Source organism: Eretmochelys imbricata, chromosome 9 (genome assembly GCF_965152235.1).
Source record: "Eretmochelys imbricata isolate rEreImb1 chromosome 9, rEreImb1.hap1, whole genome shotgun sequence".
Taxonomy (NCBI): domain Eukaryota; kingdom Metazoa; phylum Chordata; order Testudines; family Cheloniidae; genus Eretmochelys; species Eretmochelys imbricata.
This window is the reverse complement of record NC_135580.1, coordinates 55,095,283-55,115,680: the sequence shown is the minus strand read 5'-3', so window position 1 is coordinate 55,115,680 and position 20,398 is coordinate 55,095,283. Positions and strand designations below refer to the sequence as shown.

Below are 20,398 nucleotides of genomic sequence, written 5' to 3'. Positions count from 1 at the left end.
TACCAGAGTATGAGTGTGGTTCTATATGTGCAGGGGGCTTTCAAAGGTCTGGGATGGTACTTTCCAAAGTGCTCAACATTAGCTTAACTCTGCTCCCATTGATGAATTAGGCAATTTTCTTCAATGGAAGCAGAGTTAGGCCAACGCTGAGTGCTTTTGAAAATCCCACTCATAATGTCTCTAAAGATGCTCCTGATTTACACAAGTGGTCAGGTTTCAGAGAAACAGACGAATTAGTCTGTATCAGTAAAAACAACAAGCAGTCCTTGTGACATCTTAGGGACTAACACATTTATTTGGGCATAAGCTTTCATGGGACAGGGAAAGTTTATGCCCATATAAATTTGTTAGTCTCTAAGGTGCCACAAGGACTCCTCGTTGTTTTTACAAATGGTCAGGTAACTCTATTCTACCTCAACAAGCAGAAAGGGATACGATACTGACTTTTGTTTTTGAAACCTTATATATATGTAGTTGGGCACTGTCCTGCAAGATGCTCCCAACAACCACTTGGCTGTCGGGAAAAGACACTGTCTGGTGTTGACTCTCACAAATAGTCAGTGGCTCATAGAATATCAGGAATATTCTCAAGTGATAGTGGAATGGATTCCCAAATGGAGAGCACCAAAAATATATCTATTCACCATTCTTCTGAACAGCCCATCTTGCAAAAACCTTATTGGTACTGGCAGCTTCTGTGTTCTCTCTGCAGTTTCTCCCCATTCTTTCTAATAGCAAAGGTCCTTACCAAGCTCAGGAGAGGCAAAGCTTCCATGATCTTAATCACTCTCTTCTAGCTGTAGCAGATCTTGTTCTCTAATTGCTCGGGTGGAGTTGGTGTGAAAGTCTGGCCATATTTGATCCCACAGAACAATGTTTCCTCTCTGCTCCCAGCCAAGGATCTCTCTGTCAGCATGGCTGCTAAGAGGATAGGAACAGAGAGATTTGTCTAAACATGTGGAAAACGGGGAAATACATTGGGGGTATATGATATTTATAAAAAGTACAGGTATCTGTGTGGTATTACCCTCCCTGATTATATAGTTAAATCATAGAGTTATAGAATTATAGAAATCTAGGGCTAGAAGAGACCTCGACAAGTCATCAGTCCAACCCCTTATGCTGAAGCAGGGCCAAGTAAACCTAGACAATCCATCCAAACAGGTGTTTGTCCAGCAGGTTTTAAAAACCTCCAGTGATGGGCATTCCATAACCTCCCTTGGTAACCAAATCCATAGTTTAACTACCCTAGAAAGATTTTCCTAATATCTAACCTAAATCTCCCTTACTGCACGAATTGAAGATCAATTCATCACAGTCTTCTTTATAACAGCCCTTAAAATATTTGAAGATTGGAATCAGGTCTCCCCTCAGTCTTCTTTTCTCAAGACTAAACATGCCCTTGGTTTTTTAATTTTTCTTCATAGATCAGGTTTTCTAAATCTTTTACCATTTTTGTTGCTCTCCTCTGGATTTCTCTCTAGTTTATCCACATCTTCCCTAAAGTGTGGCGCCCAGAATTGGATGCAATACTCCAGCGGAGGCCTCACCTCCCTTGTTTTACGTACGAAACTCCTGTTAATACATCCCAGAATATTAGTCTTTTTTCGCAACAACATCACATTGTTGAGTCATGTTCAGTTTTTGATCCACTACAACCCCTATATCCTTCTCAGCAGTATTACCACATAGCTAGTTATTCCTCATTTTGTAGTTGTGCATTTGATTTTTCTTCCTAAGTGAAGTACTCTGTACTGATATTACTGAATTTCATCTTGTTGAAATCAGACCAGTTCTCAAATTTGTCAAGGTTGTTTTGAATTATAATTCTGTCCTCCAAAATGTTTGTAATCCCTCCTACTGTGGTGTCATCTGCATACTCTTCACTCCATTACCCAAGTCATTAATGGAGATACTGAATAGTACCAGACCAGGCCTGACCCCAGCGGGATCTCCCTAGATACGTCTGCTTAGTCAGATAGCAAACCATTGAGAACTACTCTTTGAGTGTTGTCTTTCAACCAGTTGTACACCCATTTTATAGTAATTTCATCTAGAATACATTTCCTTAATTTGAGTGTCATGTGGGGATTGTATCAAAAGCTGTACTTAAAATAAAGATATATCACATCTACTGCTTCCTCCCTATTACTAAGCCAATAACTCTTGTCAACGAAGGAAATGAGATTGGCATGATTTTCTTCTTGACAAATCCATGCTAGCTATTCCTTATAATCCCATTATCCTCCTAGATGCTTACAAATTGATTGTTTAATAATTTGTTCCAGTATCTTTCCAGGTATTGAAGTTAGGATGACTGGTCTGTAATTCCCCAGATCCTCTTTTGCCCTTCTCTAGTCCTTCGGGAACTCACCCATCCTCCCTAAACTCTGAGTTAATTGTTAATGGTGCCGAGATTGATTCATTTATATCTTATGTACCTTAGGATGGATTTCATCAGGCCCTGCCGACTTGAATGCATCTAATTTATCTAAATATTTTTTAAGATGTTCTTTCCCTATTTTGACTTGTTCCTTCTTGCTATTAATATTAATTGTGTTGAGTATCTGATCACCAATAAACTTTCTAGTAAAGACTGAAGCAATATAGACATTAAACACCTCATTAAAAACCTCAACTGCCTTATTGTCATTCTCCTTTCCCTTTAAGTAGAGGACTTACACTTTCCTTAGTCTTTTTTCTTGCTCATAGTGTATTTAAGAACATAAGAACGGCCATACTGCGTCAGACCAATCGTCCGTCTAGTGCAGTATTCTGTCTTCCAACAGAGGCCAATGGCCATTGTGTTGTGTGAAGAAATACTTCCTTTTGTTTGTTTTAAACCTGCTGCCTATTAATTTCATTTGATGACCCCTAGTTCTTGTGTTATGAGAAGGAGTAAATAATACTTCCGTATTTACTTTCTCCACCCCAGTCATGATTTTATAGACTTCTATCATAGCCCCCCGCTTAGTCATCTCTTTTCCAGGCTGAAAAGTCCCAGTCTTATTAATCTCTCCTCCTATGGAAGCTGTTCCATACCCCTAATAATTTTTGTTGCCCTTTTCTGTACCTTTTCCAATTCCAATATATCTTTTTTGAGATGGGGTGACCAGATCACGCAGTATTCAAGATGTGGGCATACCGTGGATTTATATAGAGGCAATATGATATTTTCTGTCTTATTATCTATTTCTTTCTTAATGATTCCCAACATTCTGTTAGCTTTTTTGACTGCTGCTGTATATTGAGTGGATGTTTTCAGAGAACTATCTACGGTGACTCCAAGATCTCTTTTTTGTGTGGTAACAGCTGATTTAGACCCCATCATTTTATATAGTTGAGATTGTATTTTTCAATGTGCATTACTTTGCATTTACCAATACTGAATTTCATTTGCTATTTTGTTGCCAGTCACCCAGTTTTGTGAGATCCCTTTATAAGTCTTCACAGTCTGCTTTAAACTTAACTATCTTGAGTAGTTTTGTATCATCTGCAAATGTTGCCACCTCACTGTTTACCCCTTCTTCCAGATCATTTATGAATGTGTTGCACAGCACCTTGTGTCGTCACCAGATCACTTATGAATGTGTTGAATAGTACAGGTTTAAGCACATCTGGATTTACCTCTCTCCATTCTAAAAACTGACCATTTATTCGTGTCTTCACCAAGTGCATGGCGGTTGTAGTAGCTTTTCTCCGTCGCCGCCATGTACATGCTTGCCCCTATCTAGATGACTGGCTCCTCCAGGGCCGCTCCCGTCAGCAGGTGGAAACACAGGTGAATATAGTCAGAGACACTGTCGACCAGCTAGGTCTCATACTCAACATCAGCAAATCCGTGCTCACTCCAACTCGAAGAATAGAGTTCATTGGAACTGTTCTGGACGTGACTCAAGCGAGAGGATTTCTGCCAGAGATGCGTCACCTGTCCCTCTCACAAATAATCAGCAGTCTTTCCAGCTTCCCCACCACCACAGCAAGGCAGTGTCTAGGCTGCTAGGCCATATGGCAGCCTGCACATACCTGGTTCAACACGCCAGCCTGCAACTCAGACCCTTGCAAGTGTGGCTGGCGTCCGTGTATCAGCTGGGCCGCAACAGTCTGGACACAGTGCTAACCATCCCTCGGCACACCCTCGATTCACTACAGTGGTGGCTGAATCCTCACGCAGTAGGCACCAGAGTTCCTTTTCACCCACCCCAACCCACCCTGACCTTAGTTACAGATGCGTCCCGTGTTGGGCTGAGGAGTGCACCTCGGGAGCCGAACAACTCAGGGCTTGTGGCAAGTAGAGGAATTGGCCCTACATATCCACATCAAAGAACTCAGGGTGATCCATCTCGCCTGCCAAGCATTCTTGTCTCGCTTGCAGGGCCATTGTGTAGCAGTGATGACAGACAACACCACGGCTATGTTTTATGTAAACGAAGCAAGGCGGAGCCCACTCGTCTCTTCTCTGTCAGGAAGCCCTCCTACTATGGGAATTTACTTATCCCACTCCATTCTCCTCCAGCCTTCATACCTCCTGGGCGTTCAGAACATTCTGGCGGACAGACTGAGCAGATGCTTCCTCACATACGAGTGGTTGATCCGCCCGGACATCATCCACTCCATCTTCCACAGTTGGGGGTTTCCCCAAATCAACCTGTTGGCCACATGGGCCAACAGGAAGTGCCCAACCTTTTGGTCCTTCAGGAGTCACAGTCCAGGCTCGATCGCAGATGCGTTCATGATCCCATGGATGGGCAGCTGCTATACGCCTTCCCACCATTTCCACTGATCCACAAAGTGCTCCTCAAAATCCGCGGGGACAAGGCGGACATCATTTTGATGGCTCCAGCTTGGCTTCGCCAGTACTGGTACCCCACCCTCATGGACTTATTGGTCCAGCTGCTGATACGGCTACCTCTCATTCCCGACCTCATTACAAAGAACTAAAGTCTCCTCCTTCACTCAGACCTTCTGTCTCTCTACCTCATGGCCTGGAGAATCCTTGGCTAAATCAGGCAGAGCTTGCCTGTTTGGATCAGGTGAGGCAGGTCCTTCTGGAAAGCCGCAAACCGTCTACTAGGGCCACATACAGGGCGAAATGGAAAAGATTCTCCAGCTGGTGCGCCCAAAGGCAGGTGCTCCCATCCCAGGCCCTCATTCCTTTTATCCTGGACTATCTCATGTACCTAAAGGACAAGCGTCTTGCATTTGGTTCTTTCAAGGTCCACCTTGCGGCCATCTCGGCCTTCCATCAAGGCGATTCTGGTCGTTCAGTGTTCGCTAATCCCATTGTGGGTCGTTTCCTGAAAGGCCTGGAGAAGATACATTCCCTGATAAAGCACCCCATCCTGGCTTGGGACCTTAACCTAGACCTCTCCCGCCTCATGGGTCCTCCCTTTGAACCCTCCTGTCCACTTCTTTACCTCTCTTGGAAAGTAACTTTTCTGGTGGCTATCACCTTGGCATGATGTGTGTCTGAGCTGCAGGCCCTCACCTCAGAGCGCCTGTACACAATTTTTCATAAAAACAAGGTTCATCATAGGCCTCATCCAGCTTTCCTTCCCAAGGTGGTGTCCCGTTTTCGTATTAGCCGGGACATCTGCCTGCCTGTCTTTTACCCAAAGCCAGACAACAGCTTTCAAGAACAAAAGCTGCACTCGCTGGATGTCAGGAGGGCACTCGCTTTCTACATCGAGCGAACAAGGCTGTTTGGAAAGACAACTCAGTTTTTTGTTTTTTTTTTTTGCAATAGCAGAACGGATGAAGGGATTACCAGTCTCTTCTTAGCGGCTCTCCTCCTGGATCACCACTTGTATCCGCACCTGTTATGACTTGGGAAAAGTTCCTCTACCTGCTATTACAGCTCACTCCACGAGGGCACAGGCCTTGTTGGCAGCCTTTCTAGCCCAAGTACTCTCCAGGAAATCTGCAGGGCCGTGACGTGGTCTCCTGTGCATACTTTCACGTCGCATTACGCCATCGTCCACCAATACAGAAATGATGCGGCCTTCGGTAGAGCGGTACTGTGGTCAGCAATACCTTGACTCCGACCCCACCTCCTAGGTAAGGCTTGAGAGTCACCTAACTGGAATTGATATGAGCAAGCACTCGAAGAAGAAAAAACGATTACTCACCTTTTATAACTGTTGTTCTTCGAGATGTGTTGCTCATATCTATTCCATTCCCCCCCACCTTCCCCTCTGTTGGAGTAGCCAGCAAGAAGGAACTGAAGGGGGATGGGGCTGGCAGGGTCGAATATAGAGAACCATACCGGCGCCACTCCAGGGGGCTCCACAGGCGGCCCAACGGGTAGCTGCTAGGGAACAAACTTCCAACAGCTGTGCACATGGTGTGCGCACGCACCTAACTGGAATAGAGATGAGCAACATATCTCGAAGAATAACAATTACAAAAGGTGAGTAACCATTTTTTAATTTTTTCAGCCTAATGAAGTGGAAGTATTTATTTCTAGAGACACACATCACTGAGAGCTTTAAAGTGTTCAAGAGTGGTGATCTGTTGTCTCTAAATAGGTTTCAGAGTAACAGCTGTGTTAGTCTGTATTCGCAAAAAGAAAAGGAGTACTTGTGGCACCTTAGAGACTAACCAATTTATTTGAGCATAAGCTTTCGTGAGCTACAGCTCACTTCATCGGATGCATACTGTATGCAGCCACATGTAGCTCACGAAAGCTTATGCTCAAATAAATTGGTTAGTCTCTAAGGTGCCACAAGTACTCCTTTTCTTGTTGTCTCTAAATAGGAACCCTAATTATTTCACTCTGCGGGGTTTTATTCACATTCTCCTTTTTCCTCCAACTATCCCATGTCCTACTTCCTTTCCTCTGGTTGGGGCTGTAGTCACGATGAGGGTCTTACTTGTCTGATTTACTAAGGCTTTCAGAATCCTAAGATCTTGAGTTCTGTGGCTGGGAGCTGCTCATGGGGGTGCTCTGACATGGCTCTTCAGTTTAATTTCTCCCATTTATACACCAGAGAGATGATATTATTTACAATCCCAGATTAACAAGTGTGTGTGTGTGAGAGATAGAGAGAGAGAAAGGGGGATAGATTGTCAGTAGGTATAGCGGAACCAGATGTCCCAATATTATAGTGAAAACAGAACAAAATCCTAGTTTCAGTATAATCTTCCAGGATAACGGTAGTAAACTGGGACATTTGGCCACCTTTCTTCAACATTCACAGATCTTAGTCTGCTTATTGTCAGCTCTAGATCATTGTTTTTCTTCATTCTTTATGGTTTCTGAATTGCACCGGTTTGCCTTGTATCTGCCAACATCCTCCAGACAAAAAGTAGATGTTAATGCGCATATATGTGCATAAATTAGCTTTGAAATGGCTGATGGCATGTACTGTAGTGGGCAGGGTATGGCTGTTCCCTGCATGACATATAGGGGAGAGAAATCTGGTATCAGGAAGTGGCATTTTCTCTCCCACATGGCTTGCTCCTTCTTTGACATGGTCTGTTTTGATCTAGAAAGGAGGTGGGCAGAAGTTGGGAAATTCCAGTATCAGGAGGCCTAGTCTTATTTTTTTGAGGCTAGCTGCCCCAGTCAGCACTAATGGAGCTGCAGGGAGACTAGCCACTTGGGAGTTCCAGAGGCCCTTCTTTTATCCCTGTGGCTCTCTGCTTATTTAAAGTAGATTGTCTCCAGCCTTTTGGGGGCTGAAAGTGGAAGGATGTGTACATCTGGTAGGGATCCCAGTTTCTGTCCCTTGTCTGTCTGTGTAAGCCCTGTGGGGGTGAATCATCTGGGTGGTGGCAATGGTCCTGGGCCCCTTCTTCGGTTAAGAACCTGTCAGGTTTCCTGCTGGCCTCTGTGCAGGTCACTGAAAACTGAAAATTTGGAGGCAGCATAAAATGAAATTAACAAAAACAAGGAACACTAGACCATTTGGACACGGGGAGTGGGCTATAATTTTAAATTTCCTTAAATTCGTGCCATGACATTCTCACCTATAATATTACATTATGTAGTTTTTGGTATTGATAGCCCAGGGTGGTAAAATGACACATGGATTGAATTGCATTGCATTATATGAAAATGGTGTTCTGGTGATAAAGCATGAGAGTAATGATTAAATAATTGTCATTATTATCTCAGTGGAATTACTGTAATTCCTTGTAAGATAGTATATATCTATTAATAAACGTACAATATACTTTTTAAATGAAGATTGGCTAGTGTTCCGCTTGGCTGAAGAACATTAAGCCTTTTCTTTGATAATCAGAATGCTGGTATTTAGTAACGGTACAGTAAGCAATTGTAATATTCAGATCCAGTGACAACATCTCTTAATTAGAGGTGACACAGTTCAATGATCTGAAGTGCTAAATTCAAAGTTAACACAATATTACTGCTATTGCTAAGTTTTTTTATATCGTAGGTCATTACAGAACATTCTGTAATTCAAACTGCCTGTTTTGTCTCATTCATTTAAAATTCTGTTGTTATAAGTCCTTCCCTTATTCTTTATAGAGATATTTATGTTTGTAAAACTGTTTAATATTTTTTTCATAGGACCAAAGAATACAATGCTTCATCTAGCTGTAAAGTTTTTCCCTCCTGACCCTGGTCAACTGCAAGAGGAATATACCAGGTAAAATATCTTTCAAAGTAATTAATGTTCGTTAGTGGTTAAAAATATGGAAATGAAGGGAAGACAGAAATAAGCTCACCTAAGAGGATATTTTCTCTGTTATAACAATAAAGATTATCTTTTAGGGAAGGTTGGGGAGCATTTCTGTTAGAAAGTCACATTTCTAACAGAAATACCTATCTTAATGATTCAGGTGGTAGATGATCCCTGTGGCTGTAAAAACTGGTGAAAGTTTGCATGAATAGATAACAGTGCAGGTCAGCTGGGACAATTTCTGCCTACCGAACATGTGATGTGTTACCATTGAAGGAGGCAGTTGTATAGAGGAAACAGTCACTCTTTATATCGTACATCTATAAATAGTTTCTAGAAGGATTAAGTGATAAATGTTTTAATAAATGGTTAATTATCAAATTGTAAGAATCCAACAGGTTAGTAGCAGATTACATCTATAACAGCTTCTGCTGATATGCTTATCATATTTAGCATGTTACTTATGTCAGATTTTTAAAAGTTAGTAAATAATTGATATCTTAAGCAGTTACTATCTGTAAATGTACTCTGGTCCTGTCCCTTCATCACCAACAGGTAATGTGATTGGAGAGATCTACCTGTAACAGATCTTCCCTAGGATAGTTGTAATCTTGTCCATCTGCCTCTCATCACACCTTTGTTCTGCATCATAGCAGCTGTCTTCCTCTTTCCCCCAACTGTCTCCATCTCTCCTTCCTGGTTACCCCCACCTCTCTATAGTTCTCACCACCTCTACCTTCTCCTCTTCCTCTCTTCACTTTGATTTTCCATCCTCTCCTCCTGCGAGCACAAACCTAGATCCCACATCTCTGTCGTCCTCATAATCTTAGGTGACTCAGGCTTGTAACCTGGGTTTCATATCAGACTTGGACCTCTCTCTAAGGTCCTGAATCCAGGCTATGTCTAAATGTTGTTGATTTTTTTTCTGCATAACATCTGTAAGGCACAGCCTTTTCTATTCATCCTCACAGCTAAAAGTTTGTCCTGTTTTGATTACTGTAACATCCTTTTCTCTAGCCTTGTCAAATGTGATCTTGCCCTGCTCATATCTATTCAAAACGTTGCTTCAAAGAGCATTTCCTAGCCCAATGCTTTGACTGTGTCACCCATTTCTGAATGCATCCAATGAAGTGAGCTGTAGCTCACGAAAGCTTATGCTCAAATAAATTTGTTAGTCTCTAAGGTGCCACAAGTACTCCTTTTCTTTTTACCCATTTCTTTGCATCCCTCCACTTACTCTCCGTTCTCTATTGCACTGAACATAAGCTACTTGTCCTCCCTTGCCAGACCTTTCCAGATTTATTACTACCATCTCTGTCACTATCAAAATGTCATGTCCCACCTGCAGTAAGGCCATGATGCCACTCTTCATCATCCACTTTCAGTAAGCATCTTGGTACCTTCTCCCATGCTGCTCCACTTTTAATGTGTGTTAGGATGGATCCCACTGTAGATGCATATTTATGCAATATTGGAATCTTTTGAACAGCAGGGTCTGTCAGGGTTATGCATGTGCCCTGTAATACCTTGGAGTCCTGTGCAAGGTCATAAAGGATGGAGTGGCCGGGACTCTCCCTCAGTTCACTATTACCTGTGGCAGCAAGATGAAACCAACTACTTTATTAGAGTTTCAAATTCATTCCTTTTTGCTAATTGGGTGAAGAAATTTCATTTTCATTTTCTTTCTTCTCCTTCCTCAAGTTGGACTTAAAGTCTGGTGTCTCTCTTCCCGCACAGTGGGATGAGGCGCTTTGTGCCAACCTTCTTGCCTTATGGCTGACTCAAAACCATTAGGGTTCAAACCCTGCCAGTCTTGTGACTGCCTCATTCCCCTCACTGATGGACAAAGTCATTGCATCTTCTGCCTGGGGGAGAGCCACGTCTTGGACAAGTGTTCAGCATGCTGGTAATTTTCTTTGAGGACCTGCAAGCACAGGCACCGGCTTCCTCCGGGTCCTGGAGCTGCTCAATCTCCCACTCCGCCTGAGGCCCTGCCCCCACCCGACCCCGTCCCCCAAACTTCCACCCCGTCTTGCCTCTTTCTGCTCTGCATCAGGCCCTGCCTCCACCCCACCCTTTCTCCCAAGCCCCCACCCCTGCCCCTCTTCTTCCCACTCCCGCTTCTCTTCCACCCTCCCTCGAGCATGCCCTGTCCCCGTTCCATCCTCTCTCCCCCTCCCCCGCCCAGTGCCTCCTGCATGCTGTGGAACAGCTGATTGTGGCAGGTGGGAGGTGCTGGGAGGGAGGGGGAGGAGTTGATCGTCGGGCTGCAGGCGGACGGGAGGCACTGGAGCGGAGGTGGGGAGCTGGCTGCCGGTGGGTGCTAAGCACCAACTAATATTTTAGTTGGTGCCTATGGCTGCAAATCCATGCATGTTAGGCTCATATGACGTCATCTTGAGCAATCCATACAGGTGACTTTAGACCCAGAGGAAATGACACCAAAATGAAGGCAAAAGAGTCTGTGTCAGCCAGCAAATCCATCAAGCAGACATCATACCCAGCAATAGGGTGTTAAAGAAGAAATGTGTGAAGAGGATCATGTTGAAGCCAGTACCGACAATGTCAATCTCAGCACTGGCAGAGATAGAACCAGCCACCCCATACCCTTTTTACAGAAGACTGACACCCAGAGGCAAAGTGGGACGGAGCAAAAATGTAACTCCAAACACCATTCAGGATCATTCTGCAAGGAGGACATAGAACATCGCTTTCTTCAAAAACACAGCCTTCAGATCCTCCACCAAGATGGGAGTGCACTTGGAAAAGGAGACGTGCTACTAGCACAAATGGTCAAGCTTATCAAGAGCCTGAGATATGCATTCATAGAAGCACTGATGTTGCCTCCAGACAGACTGTGCATTGAATCAGTGACCGTCACTGGAACCAGTACAGAGGTCTCCTCAGTGCTGTTTCAGCAGCACTGAGTAAGATTTCTTCTCCCCTATCCTCAGAGCGTGACCCCAAGGATGGTATTGAATGATACAGTTTTGCCTCAGGTGAGGCATGAGGATATTGGCTAGTTAAGTACCACAGGTAGGGATTGCTCTAGACAAGACCAGGAAGTCCTGGTACAGATCAGGAGATCCCGATACATCCACAGAAAAACTTATTTGTCGACATGGAAGAGGTTCTGAGTATAGGCAGCAGAACACGTCCTGGACACTATGCAGGCATTAGTGCCACAGAATATTTGCTTCATCTGAAACACTGCACCCTTTTGTTCAGCTCCTTTACAGTCCACCTTGCAATGATCTGTGCATGCTGTCTACATGTATGGTTGTGCTGTCTTCTCCTACTCAATGGTATCTAAGTTCCTCAAAGATCTATTGAAGACCTACCTACTGTGGTTAGATGTTCAGCTTTGCACGGAGGGGATAAGGGGGTTCCCTAGCTCATGGTATTCTGTCATGTTAGATTGTGATTTCTACAGAGGACAGCTCGCTTACTTACCAGATGAGCGGTCATTGGTCACCAGTATGATTAGATGTTTGGCTGTGTGTGTATCTGTGTGTGTGTGTGTGTTCTCCCTGTGTGCTGCCCCAGCTCTGCACAAACAGCCAGTATAGCAAACCTTGAGCAAACCATCCAATAACCACAAAATCAGTTAAGATACGAAGACACCAGGCCAGGTTTACTGTCAACAAAGCATGGTAATAGCACCTGGAAAACGCTACAAAAATATTGAAACATGTATGCCCATAACAATAAACGCAGCTCAGTGAGTGGCAGGACTTTCCATTCCTCCCTTGGCTGGACCAAAACACTCTCTCAAAAATACGTCTTCATACCCTATGTGATGGGGCAAAGCCAGATGGCTAAGGAAAGTAGTGGGAGACAGATATATTAGCCCCAGGCTAAACAAATACCTGTTACCAGGGTAAGCAATTGGCAGTTGCTCCAGGTCAGTTAAGACACCTGGGGCCAATTAAGATCCTTCCAAAAAGCAGTGAAGATAGCTAGATTAACTGGGACACCTGAAGCCAATCAGGGGCTGGCTGAAACTAGTTAAAAGCCTCCCAGTTAGTCAGGTGGGCGCATGTGTCAGGAGCAGTAGGAGGAAGCCGCGCTGCTGGAGAAACTGAGCAGTAGAAACTGTATAGGCACAAGGAAGGAGGCCCTGAGGTAAGGGTTAGGTAGATATTGAGGCAGTGGGGGCTGCTGTGGGTAAGTGGCCTGGGGAATTGTACTCATCCAGTTTCCAAAAAGCCAGCTACCAATAGCTGCTACTATTAGGTCCCTGGGCCGAAGCCTGGAGTAGAGGGCGGGCCCAGGCTCCCCCCTTCCCCGATTAATTCACTGAGACTGTGAGACAACAGAGACTGTGCAATGGAGGGTTGCTTCTCTTCACCTCCCTTGCTGGCTTACGATGAAAATGGCTCAGTAGGCTGTGACCCTTGCCTCTAGAGAGAGAAGGGCTATGTGGAAAGTCACAATGAGCCTCTGAAGCTACCGTAATCCTCCAGGAAGTGCAGGACCCACTGAGACCAGGTCGGAGCTTTGTCACAACTGGTGTTACCAGTGGGATAGTCTTTCACAGCATGGCGGAAGAGAGAGGTTTAAAAAAAAAAGCGCACTGGGGTTTTGGGGTTTTGTTTTGTACCACAATGGACGAGGTGGTGTGAGCTCTGGTGCAAGCCACAGTGGTCTAACAGGAGGCTACACGGTTTCAGGCAATGGCACAACAGGAGTCTATGTGGCTACAGTAGGAAACCAATCAATTATTAATGGGCCAGGCAACCCAAGATCATGCCCTCTTGCGAGAGGTAACGGACCAGTTGAAAATCCTCACCACCCAGGTCCGGGGGTCCAATGGGACGCGAACCCTGAGGGCCACTGGTTGTCTGCAAAAGTGATGTCGGAAGATGAAGTAGAGGCATATCTCCTCTGATTTGAAAGGACTGCTCAGCGTGAGGCGTGGCCCCAGGAGCAGTGGACCAGCATTCTCGCTCCTTTTTTGTGCAGAGAGGCCCAGAAGGCCTACTTTGACCCGCCTCCCATGGATGCCATTGACTATTCCCGGCTGAAGGCAGAGATCCTATCATGATCAGGGATGATGGCAGTGGTACGGGTCCAGAGGTTCCATGAGTGGAAATACCAGGAGAACAAACCCCTGAGGTCCCAGCTATTCGACCTCATACACCTCGCGCGGATGTGGTTACAGCCCGAGGCGTGTAGCCCAGAGGAGATTTTGGGGACCCTGGTCATGGCCCATTACATGTGGTGACTGCCACCAGATCTCCGCAAATGGGTAGGCCAGATAATCCATCCACCTATGATGAGATGATCATGCTGCTAAAAAGACGGATGACAGTGAGAGAATTGACCCGACTGCCCAAGGAAGGCCCCTTTTGGAGCAAACTCCCAACCCCAACCCTGGAAGGTTGGGTGGCCAAATCTCCGAGGAGTCCTAGGTGGAAGGGGGGGGGCGAAAACCAGCAGGGACCTCAGAAGGAAGGGATTGGCCTGAGTGGGGAGATCCCTGGGAGTAAACCCCCAACTCACGCGATAGGAGAGTGACTAGAAGCAATTATAGATGTTATGCATGTGGGGAATGGGGTCACATAGCAGCACAGTGTCCCAGCACCAAGGATCCTATACAATTTAATTTTGGGGGTTTGGGAGGTCCCGTGCTCCCTTATCCACCTCGTGGGGGTCGCCTTAGCCCTGCATAAGTCCACCAGGCCGGTGAGGATAAACGGAGCAGAGACTACAGCGCTTGTGGACTCTGGGAGTGCAATCACCCTGATATTGGGTAAGCTGGTAAAAAGTAGCCAGCTGCTACAAGCCAAACATGTAGCAGTGATGTGCATGCATGGGGCTGTGGGCCATTACCCCACCATCCAAATGTGGAGACAGAGGTTCAGGGGAACCCCATTGAGGTGACAGTGGGCATAGTTCCTAAACTCCCATATCCTGTAGTCCTTAGGAGGGACTAACCAGGGTTTGATAATTTACTTCCCCCCCCGCCCCTTGCTCCCCGGAGAGCCTGGAGGGAGGTGGGGACCCTGAGGGCAGTGACTCGTCGCCGGAGGAAAGTCAACCCCTCATGTTTGCTGAGATTTCTCAGGATCTGTTCTCAGCCCCCTGAAAGACCAGGAAGACAAAAAAAGAGAGGAAGGCCACGAAGGCCTTGGGGTCACAGTTAGCTTCTGTGGCTAGCGTAATCCACCAAGAAGAGCAGGACCCACTGAGACAAGGTCAGAACTTTTTGTCACACCTAATACAAACAAGTTATGTACTGCCCCTCTAACATAGTTAGTTACTGCCCCCTGACGTGCCTCGTCATCACCCATCTCCTTGTACATATTGGTTCAGTCAAAACATCTCTATTACACTGTATCTTTTAAAAGCGGTCAGTATGTTCCTGTTATCCTTGGGAAATATTTTTGTACCATTCTTAATATAGGGATGTTTTGGTACCACTCTTCTGAAATGTGTTTGCTTAAGTACTCTGTGTCTAGCACTTTTTAAAAATGTATGTTTCTGCAATATTAGCCCTGTTCTTGCCAAATTCTGTAAACTTTCAAATAGCAGAGCCTGACATTTGCTCACAGCTTAACTTTTGCTAACTTCGCTTTATATCAGCAAAGCTTGCCCACTACTTTAGCTCAAGCCTCATACCAGGCCTCTAATACAAGGGCTTATATCTCAGGCTTTCTTCCTATTACACCTATCAGTCAGACTCTTGAGGTGCTGTCGATAGTCACCCAGGTTTCGCATCCATAAAGGAGTGTAGGAATAACAATTGTCTTATTGACCTGGATCTTGGTGTTCTGCCTTAGGTCACGATCCGTGAAAATGTGTCCGAGTAATTTCCTAAAGGAAACACTTGCACACTGGATCCTGTGCTGGATCTCTCTGTTGATTTTTGCGTTTTGAGAAAGTTGGCTACCGAGGTAGCAGAAGTCAGAGAACTTGCTGCTGCCTGGGACCTCCATGTTGTCCTGTTGATACTCAAGGCGCTTCCCTGCAAGCCCCTTTCAGAATGCTTCTTTCTTCATCTCACTGAAGATTGTCTTCCTAGTTGCTATCACTTCAGCCAGGAGAGAGAGTGAGCTTCAAGCACTTATGGGTGACCCTTCCTACACGGCATTTCATAGGCACAAGGCAGTGCTGAAACTTCATCCCCAAGGTGGTCTGAGTTCTATTTTAATCAGTTACTCCTGGGGGAATTTTGCACCAAAAAATTAAAAATTATGTGCACGATATTTTAAAATTCTGCATGTTTTATTTGTCAAAATAAGGCAATATAATCACTCTGGTTTCCATTATTTCGGTAATTTATTTAAACTACAATACAATGGATGGAGAATGGGAGTGGGGAGCACTGGAAGAAATCCTCAAACCCCCTTGCCTGATCGTAATGTAGCTAGGTTTGACTTTTTATTTCTAGTTATTAGTCAACAAATATATGCAGCCATTTGCTCAGTGTTACATTATAGCGAATGAGGGCTGGGGAATCAAACTCACAATTTACACTGGCTACTGATCATCTCCAGAAAGGTCAGTAGCAAACCGTTCATGGAGCACATTTTGATAGGACATTTTTTCAGTCCAAAAATTTAGACCAGTTCAAATCACGAAAACCCCAGAAGCATTTATAAGGCCATACTGTCCTTTACACCCCTCTGGCAATGTGAAGGAGCCTTAAAACTTTTATACCTGTTTTATACTCCTGGGGGAATTCAAAAAGACAATGGGAACAATTTACTTAGCAGGCAGGCTGATACATTCTTCTCTGCCTGAAGGGACAGAGCCTGTCCCATGCCTGCCTCCTCAGAAACACTCTGAAGCCCTGCCCCTCCACGCCGAGTGCAGAGAGTCAGTCTCTCTCTCTCACACATGACTGCCCAGCCCTCCGCTCCCGCGGCGGTGATTTACATCTCTACTGAGTCAAGCTGCCTGTGTTGCTGAGGGGGGCGCATGATGGCTCTTGCAGTTTCCCTTTGCTTTCCTGTGAGCAGTCATTTTCTGTGGGGAAGCAAAGAAATCTGAGGGGGACATGAATTCTGCACAAGTACAGTGATGCAGAATTCCCCCAGGAATAAAAATTAGGTAACTTGCATTAACTTCTTCATGAAGCTCCATGCTATATCAGGAGAGAAGTTGCATACACTGGATGTTTCCAGAGCCTTATATTACTTCATCAACAAAACCAAGCTGTTCAGACTGTCTCCTGGGTTATTTCTGGCTATAGTTGGGCAGTCCAAAGGCCAGGCCATCACATCGAATATCTAAGTGGATAACACAATGTATCTTACTGTAAACAATTGACTGGTGTACATCTCTTACTGAACATCAAGGCTTACTCCATCAGAGCTCAAGTGACATCCTCCCCCTGTTTCAGAAATTTGCCAGTTTCTGAATGTGGCAAGGCAGCGATATGGAGTAATTCTCCCCCCACCCCCCAATTCTTGTCAAGCATTCTACACTGTACCTAGCTGACAGGGTAGATGCCAACTTCAGTAGAGCAGTACTACAATCTCTGTTTGACAGAGGCAGCTGATACTTCTCATCCGAACATCCCGAAGATGTACTGCTGGCCAGTCACCTATACTAGGATCTGTGACGGGTTGGATCACAGAAACCCCCTGGGAGCTGCCACCTGATGTGCCAAGACTACTTCTGCTCCTGCTTTCTTTCCCTGTCAGCTTAGGACTTCACTGCCCTGCATGGTTTGAGCCAGACCCGCTAGCCTGCTGCAAACCCAGACCCAGGTCTAAACAATGTCCCCTAACTGCTGTAGGCTTAACTGAAAGCAGCTTATAGAAGTGTTCCTGTCTTTAACACTCAGATGCCCAACTACCAATTGGGTCCAAATCCTAAATAAATCCGTTTTACCGTGTATAAAGCTTATACAGGGTAAATTCATGAATTGTTTGCCCTCTATAACACTGATAGAGAGATATGCACAGCTGTGTGGCCCCCCCCAGGTATTAATACATACTCTGGATTAATTAATAAGTAAAAAGTGATTTTATTAAATACCGAAAGTAGGATTTGAGTGATTCCAAGTAGTAACAGACAGAGCAAAGTGAATTACTAAGCAAAATAAAACAAAATACGCAAATCTAAGTCGAGTACAGTAATAAAAACTGAATACAGATAAAATCTCACCCTTAGAGATGTTTCAATAAGTTTATTTCACAGACCAGACACCTTTCTAGTCTGGGCACAATCCTTTCCCCTGGTACAGCCCTTGTTCCAGCTCAGGTGGTAGCTAGGGGATTTCTCATGATGGCTGCCGCTTCTTGGTCTGTTCCATCCACTTATATATCTTTTGCATAAGACGGGAATCCTTTGTTCCTCTGGATTCCCACCCCTCCTTCTCAATGGAAAAACACCAGGTTAAAGATGGATTCCAGTTCAGGTGATGTGATCACATGTCCTGTGAGACCCCAAGACTTCATTCCTCCCAGCCTGACTCACAGGAAGGCCTGTCTGCAAACAGAAAAGGAGTACTTGTGGCACCTTAGAGACTAACCAAGAGCTGTAGCTCACGAAAGCTCATGCTCAAATAAATTGGTTAGTCTGTAAGGTGCCACAAGTACTCCTTTTCTTTTTGCGAATACAGACTAACGCGGCTGTTACTCTGAAATCTGCATACAGAGCCATCGACAGTCAATTGTCCTGGCTGGTGGGAGCCATCCAGATTCCAAACCACCATTAATGGCCCACACTTTGCATAATTACAATAGGCCCTCAGAGTTATATTTCATATTTCTAGTTTCAGATACAAGAGTGATACATTTATACAAATAGGATGACCACACTCAGTAGATTATAAGTTTTGTAATCTTACAAGAGACCTTTTGCATGAAGCATATTTTAGTTACATTATATTCACACTCATCAGCATACTTTCATAAAATCATATAGAGTGCAGCGTCACAGGATCCACACTGACACATACGCAAAGAATAAAGAACTGTTACTTATCCTACAGTAACTGTGTCTTTGAGATGTGAGTATGAATTGTGCAACCCACCCTCTATCCCAGGGGTGGGCAAACTTTTTGGCCTGGGGGCCACATCTGGCTATGGACATTATATGGCAGGTCATGAATGCTCACGAAATTGGGGGTTGAGGTGAGGGCTCTGGCTGGAGATAGGGGCTCTGGGGTGGGGTAAGAAATGAAGAGTTCAAGGTGTGGGAGAGGGCTCCAGGCTGGGACAGGGGGTTGGGAGGCGGTGAGGGCTCCAGCTGGGGGTGCAGATTCTGGGGTGGGGCTGGGGATGAGGGGTTTGGGGAGCAGGAGGATGTTCCGGGCTGGGACTGAGGGGTTTGGAGGGAGGGAGGGGGATCAAGGCTGGCAGTTGGGACATGGGAGGATGTCAGGGATGCAGGCTCCTGGTGATGCTTACGTCGAGCAGCTTCCAGAAGCAGCGGCATGTCCCCCCTCCAGCTCCTATGTGGAGGCACTGGCCAGACAGCTCTGCATGCCGCCCCTGAAGCTCCCATTGGCCATGGCTCCCGGCCAGTGGGAGCTGCAGAGCTGGTGCTTGGGGCAGTGTGCAGAGCCCCCTGGCTGCCTCTACGCTTAGGACCCAAAGGGGGGACATGCGGCTGGTTCTGGGAGCCACGCAGAGCCACAGCACATGTGGAACAGGGCAAGCCCCCAACCCCGCTCCCTGGCAGGAGCTTGAGGGTCAGATTAAAAGGCCTGACAGGCCGGATTTGGCCCATGGGCCGTAGTTTGCCCACCCCTGCTTTATCCCTGCTTTTGGTGATCTCAGCTAACATGCACTTTGAATTGCACAGGAACTGAGGAAGTGTGATGACCATTACACCCTTTATGCCCTTGCATAGAAGCATGAGGAGCTACAGGGCACATGCTCAATCCTGACAGAACTGCTATTCAAAAGACTGTTATCTCGTGCACAGGAGATACATGTGCACCTACAATGGGCTCTACACTGACTATATCAAAGAACCTTAATTATTCTAATATAAATATATAGTTGGGTGTTTTCCCCAACTATAAATTAAGAGTAATGTGTACCTAGCAGGTTTTGTGATAGATCAAGAAGAAAACTGATAGTATGCTCATTTTAGAATTTTTTTTGAAGTGGGAAGTTGAGAGAGTCTGTTTCAATTTCAAGTAAAGCTTCTACACAAAGTCCCAAACCATCTGAACAGTGGTCTGAAGGATGGGCTGAGCAGTTAAATTAAAGGCTCTGATGTTACTCCCACAGAATGAATAGCAAGTCAGTTTGTAGGTTTGATGGCTGAGGTTACAAAGGGATAGTATCTATTCTTAAAACAGAGATTGGGGGTAAAAATGCACTTATCACCAGGTATTCACTGTTGAGCCAAGATGGTTTGCCTACGACATAAGGGCAGGGATGGGGGACAAACTGACAAGTTCTTAAAACACAAGTATTACATCAGCAGAGTCACCCATTGCATTCAGTCACATTTCTCCACAACTACTGGTATATCGGCTTGCCTAAAGTTTTTACTCACTGAACAGTCCATGGTTTCTTTAAATAGGTAAGCTCCAGCCAAAGTCTCAAATCCAATATCATCTGTCCCCAGTGCTGTATCTTCTCAGGCTGAATTAGAAGTTTTAAAAGACCCCAGACTCCTCCCATTCTCTGCATACTTTGCTAATAAAATATTAGTAGCCATGCACGTCCCCCACTGTGTGGGTAGGTGAAACCCTCTGAACCATGACCGAGATCTAATCCTGAGGTCGAAACAAACTTTCTAAAACCTGCTTTCTGATAAGCCAAGCTTTTCAAAGA

General features: G+C 45.2%; 1 protein-coding gene across 19 annotated transcripts in view; it reads left to right on the top strand.

Moving 5' to 3' along the window:
• Nucleotides 1-20,398, top strand: part of FARP2 (FERM, ARH/RhoGEF and pleckstrin domain protein 2) — a 235,941-nt gene that overhangs the window by 91,604 nt on the left and 123,939 nt on the right. For 18 of the 19 annotated variants that reach the window (XR_013347034.1, XR_013347033.1, XR_013347035.1 and 15 more), the window contains one exon: nt 8,537-8,615. Coding sequence is in view for 11 of the 19 variants with exons in the window: in XM_077825588.1 (XP_077681714.1) it covers nt 8,537-8,615 (79 nt within the window). In the remaining 8 variants the exon portion in view is untranslated. Of the gene's footprint in view, nt 1-8,536; nt 8,616-20,398 lie in introns of those variants that run through there. The other variant, XM_077825591.1, reaches the window with a different exon arrangement.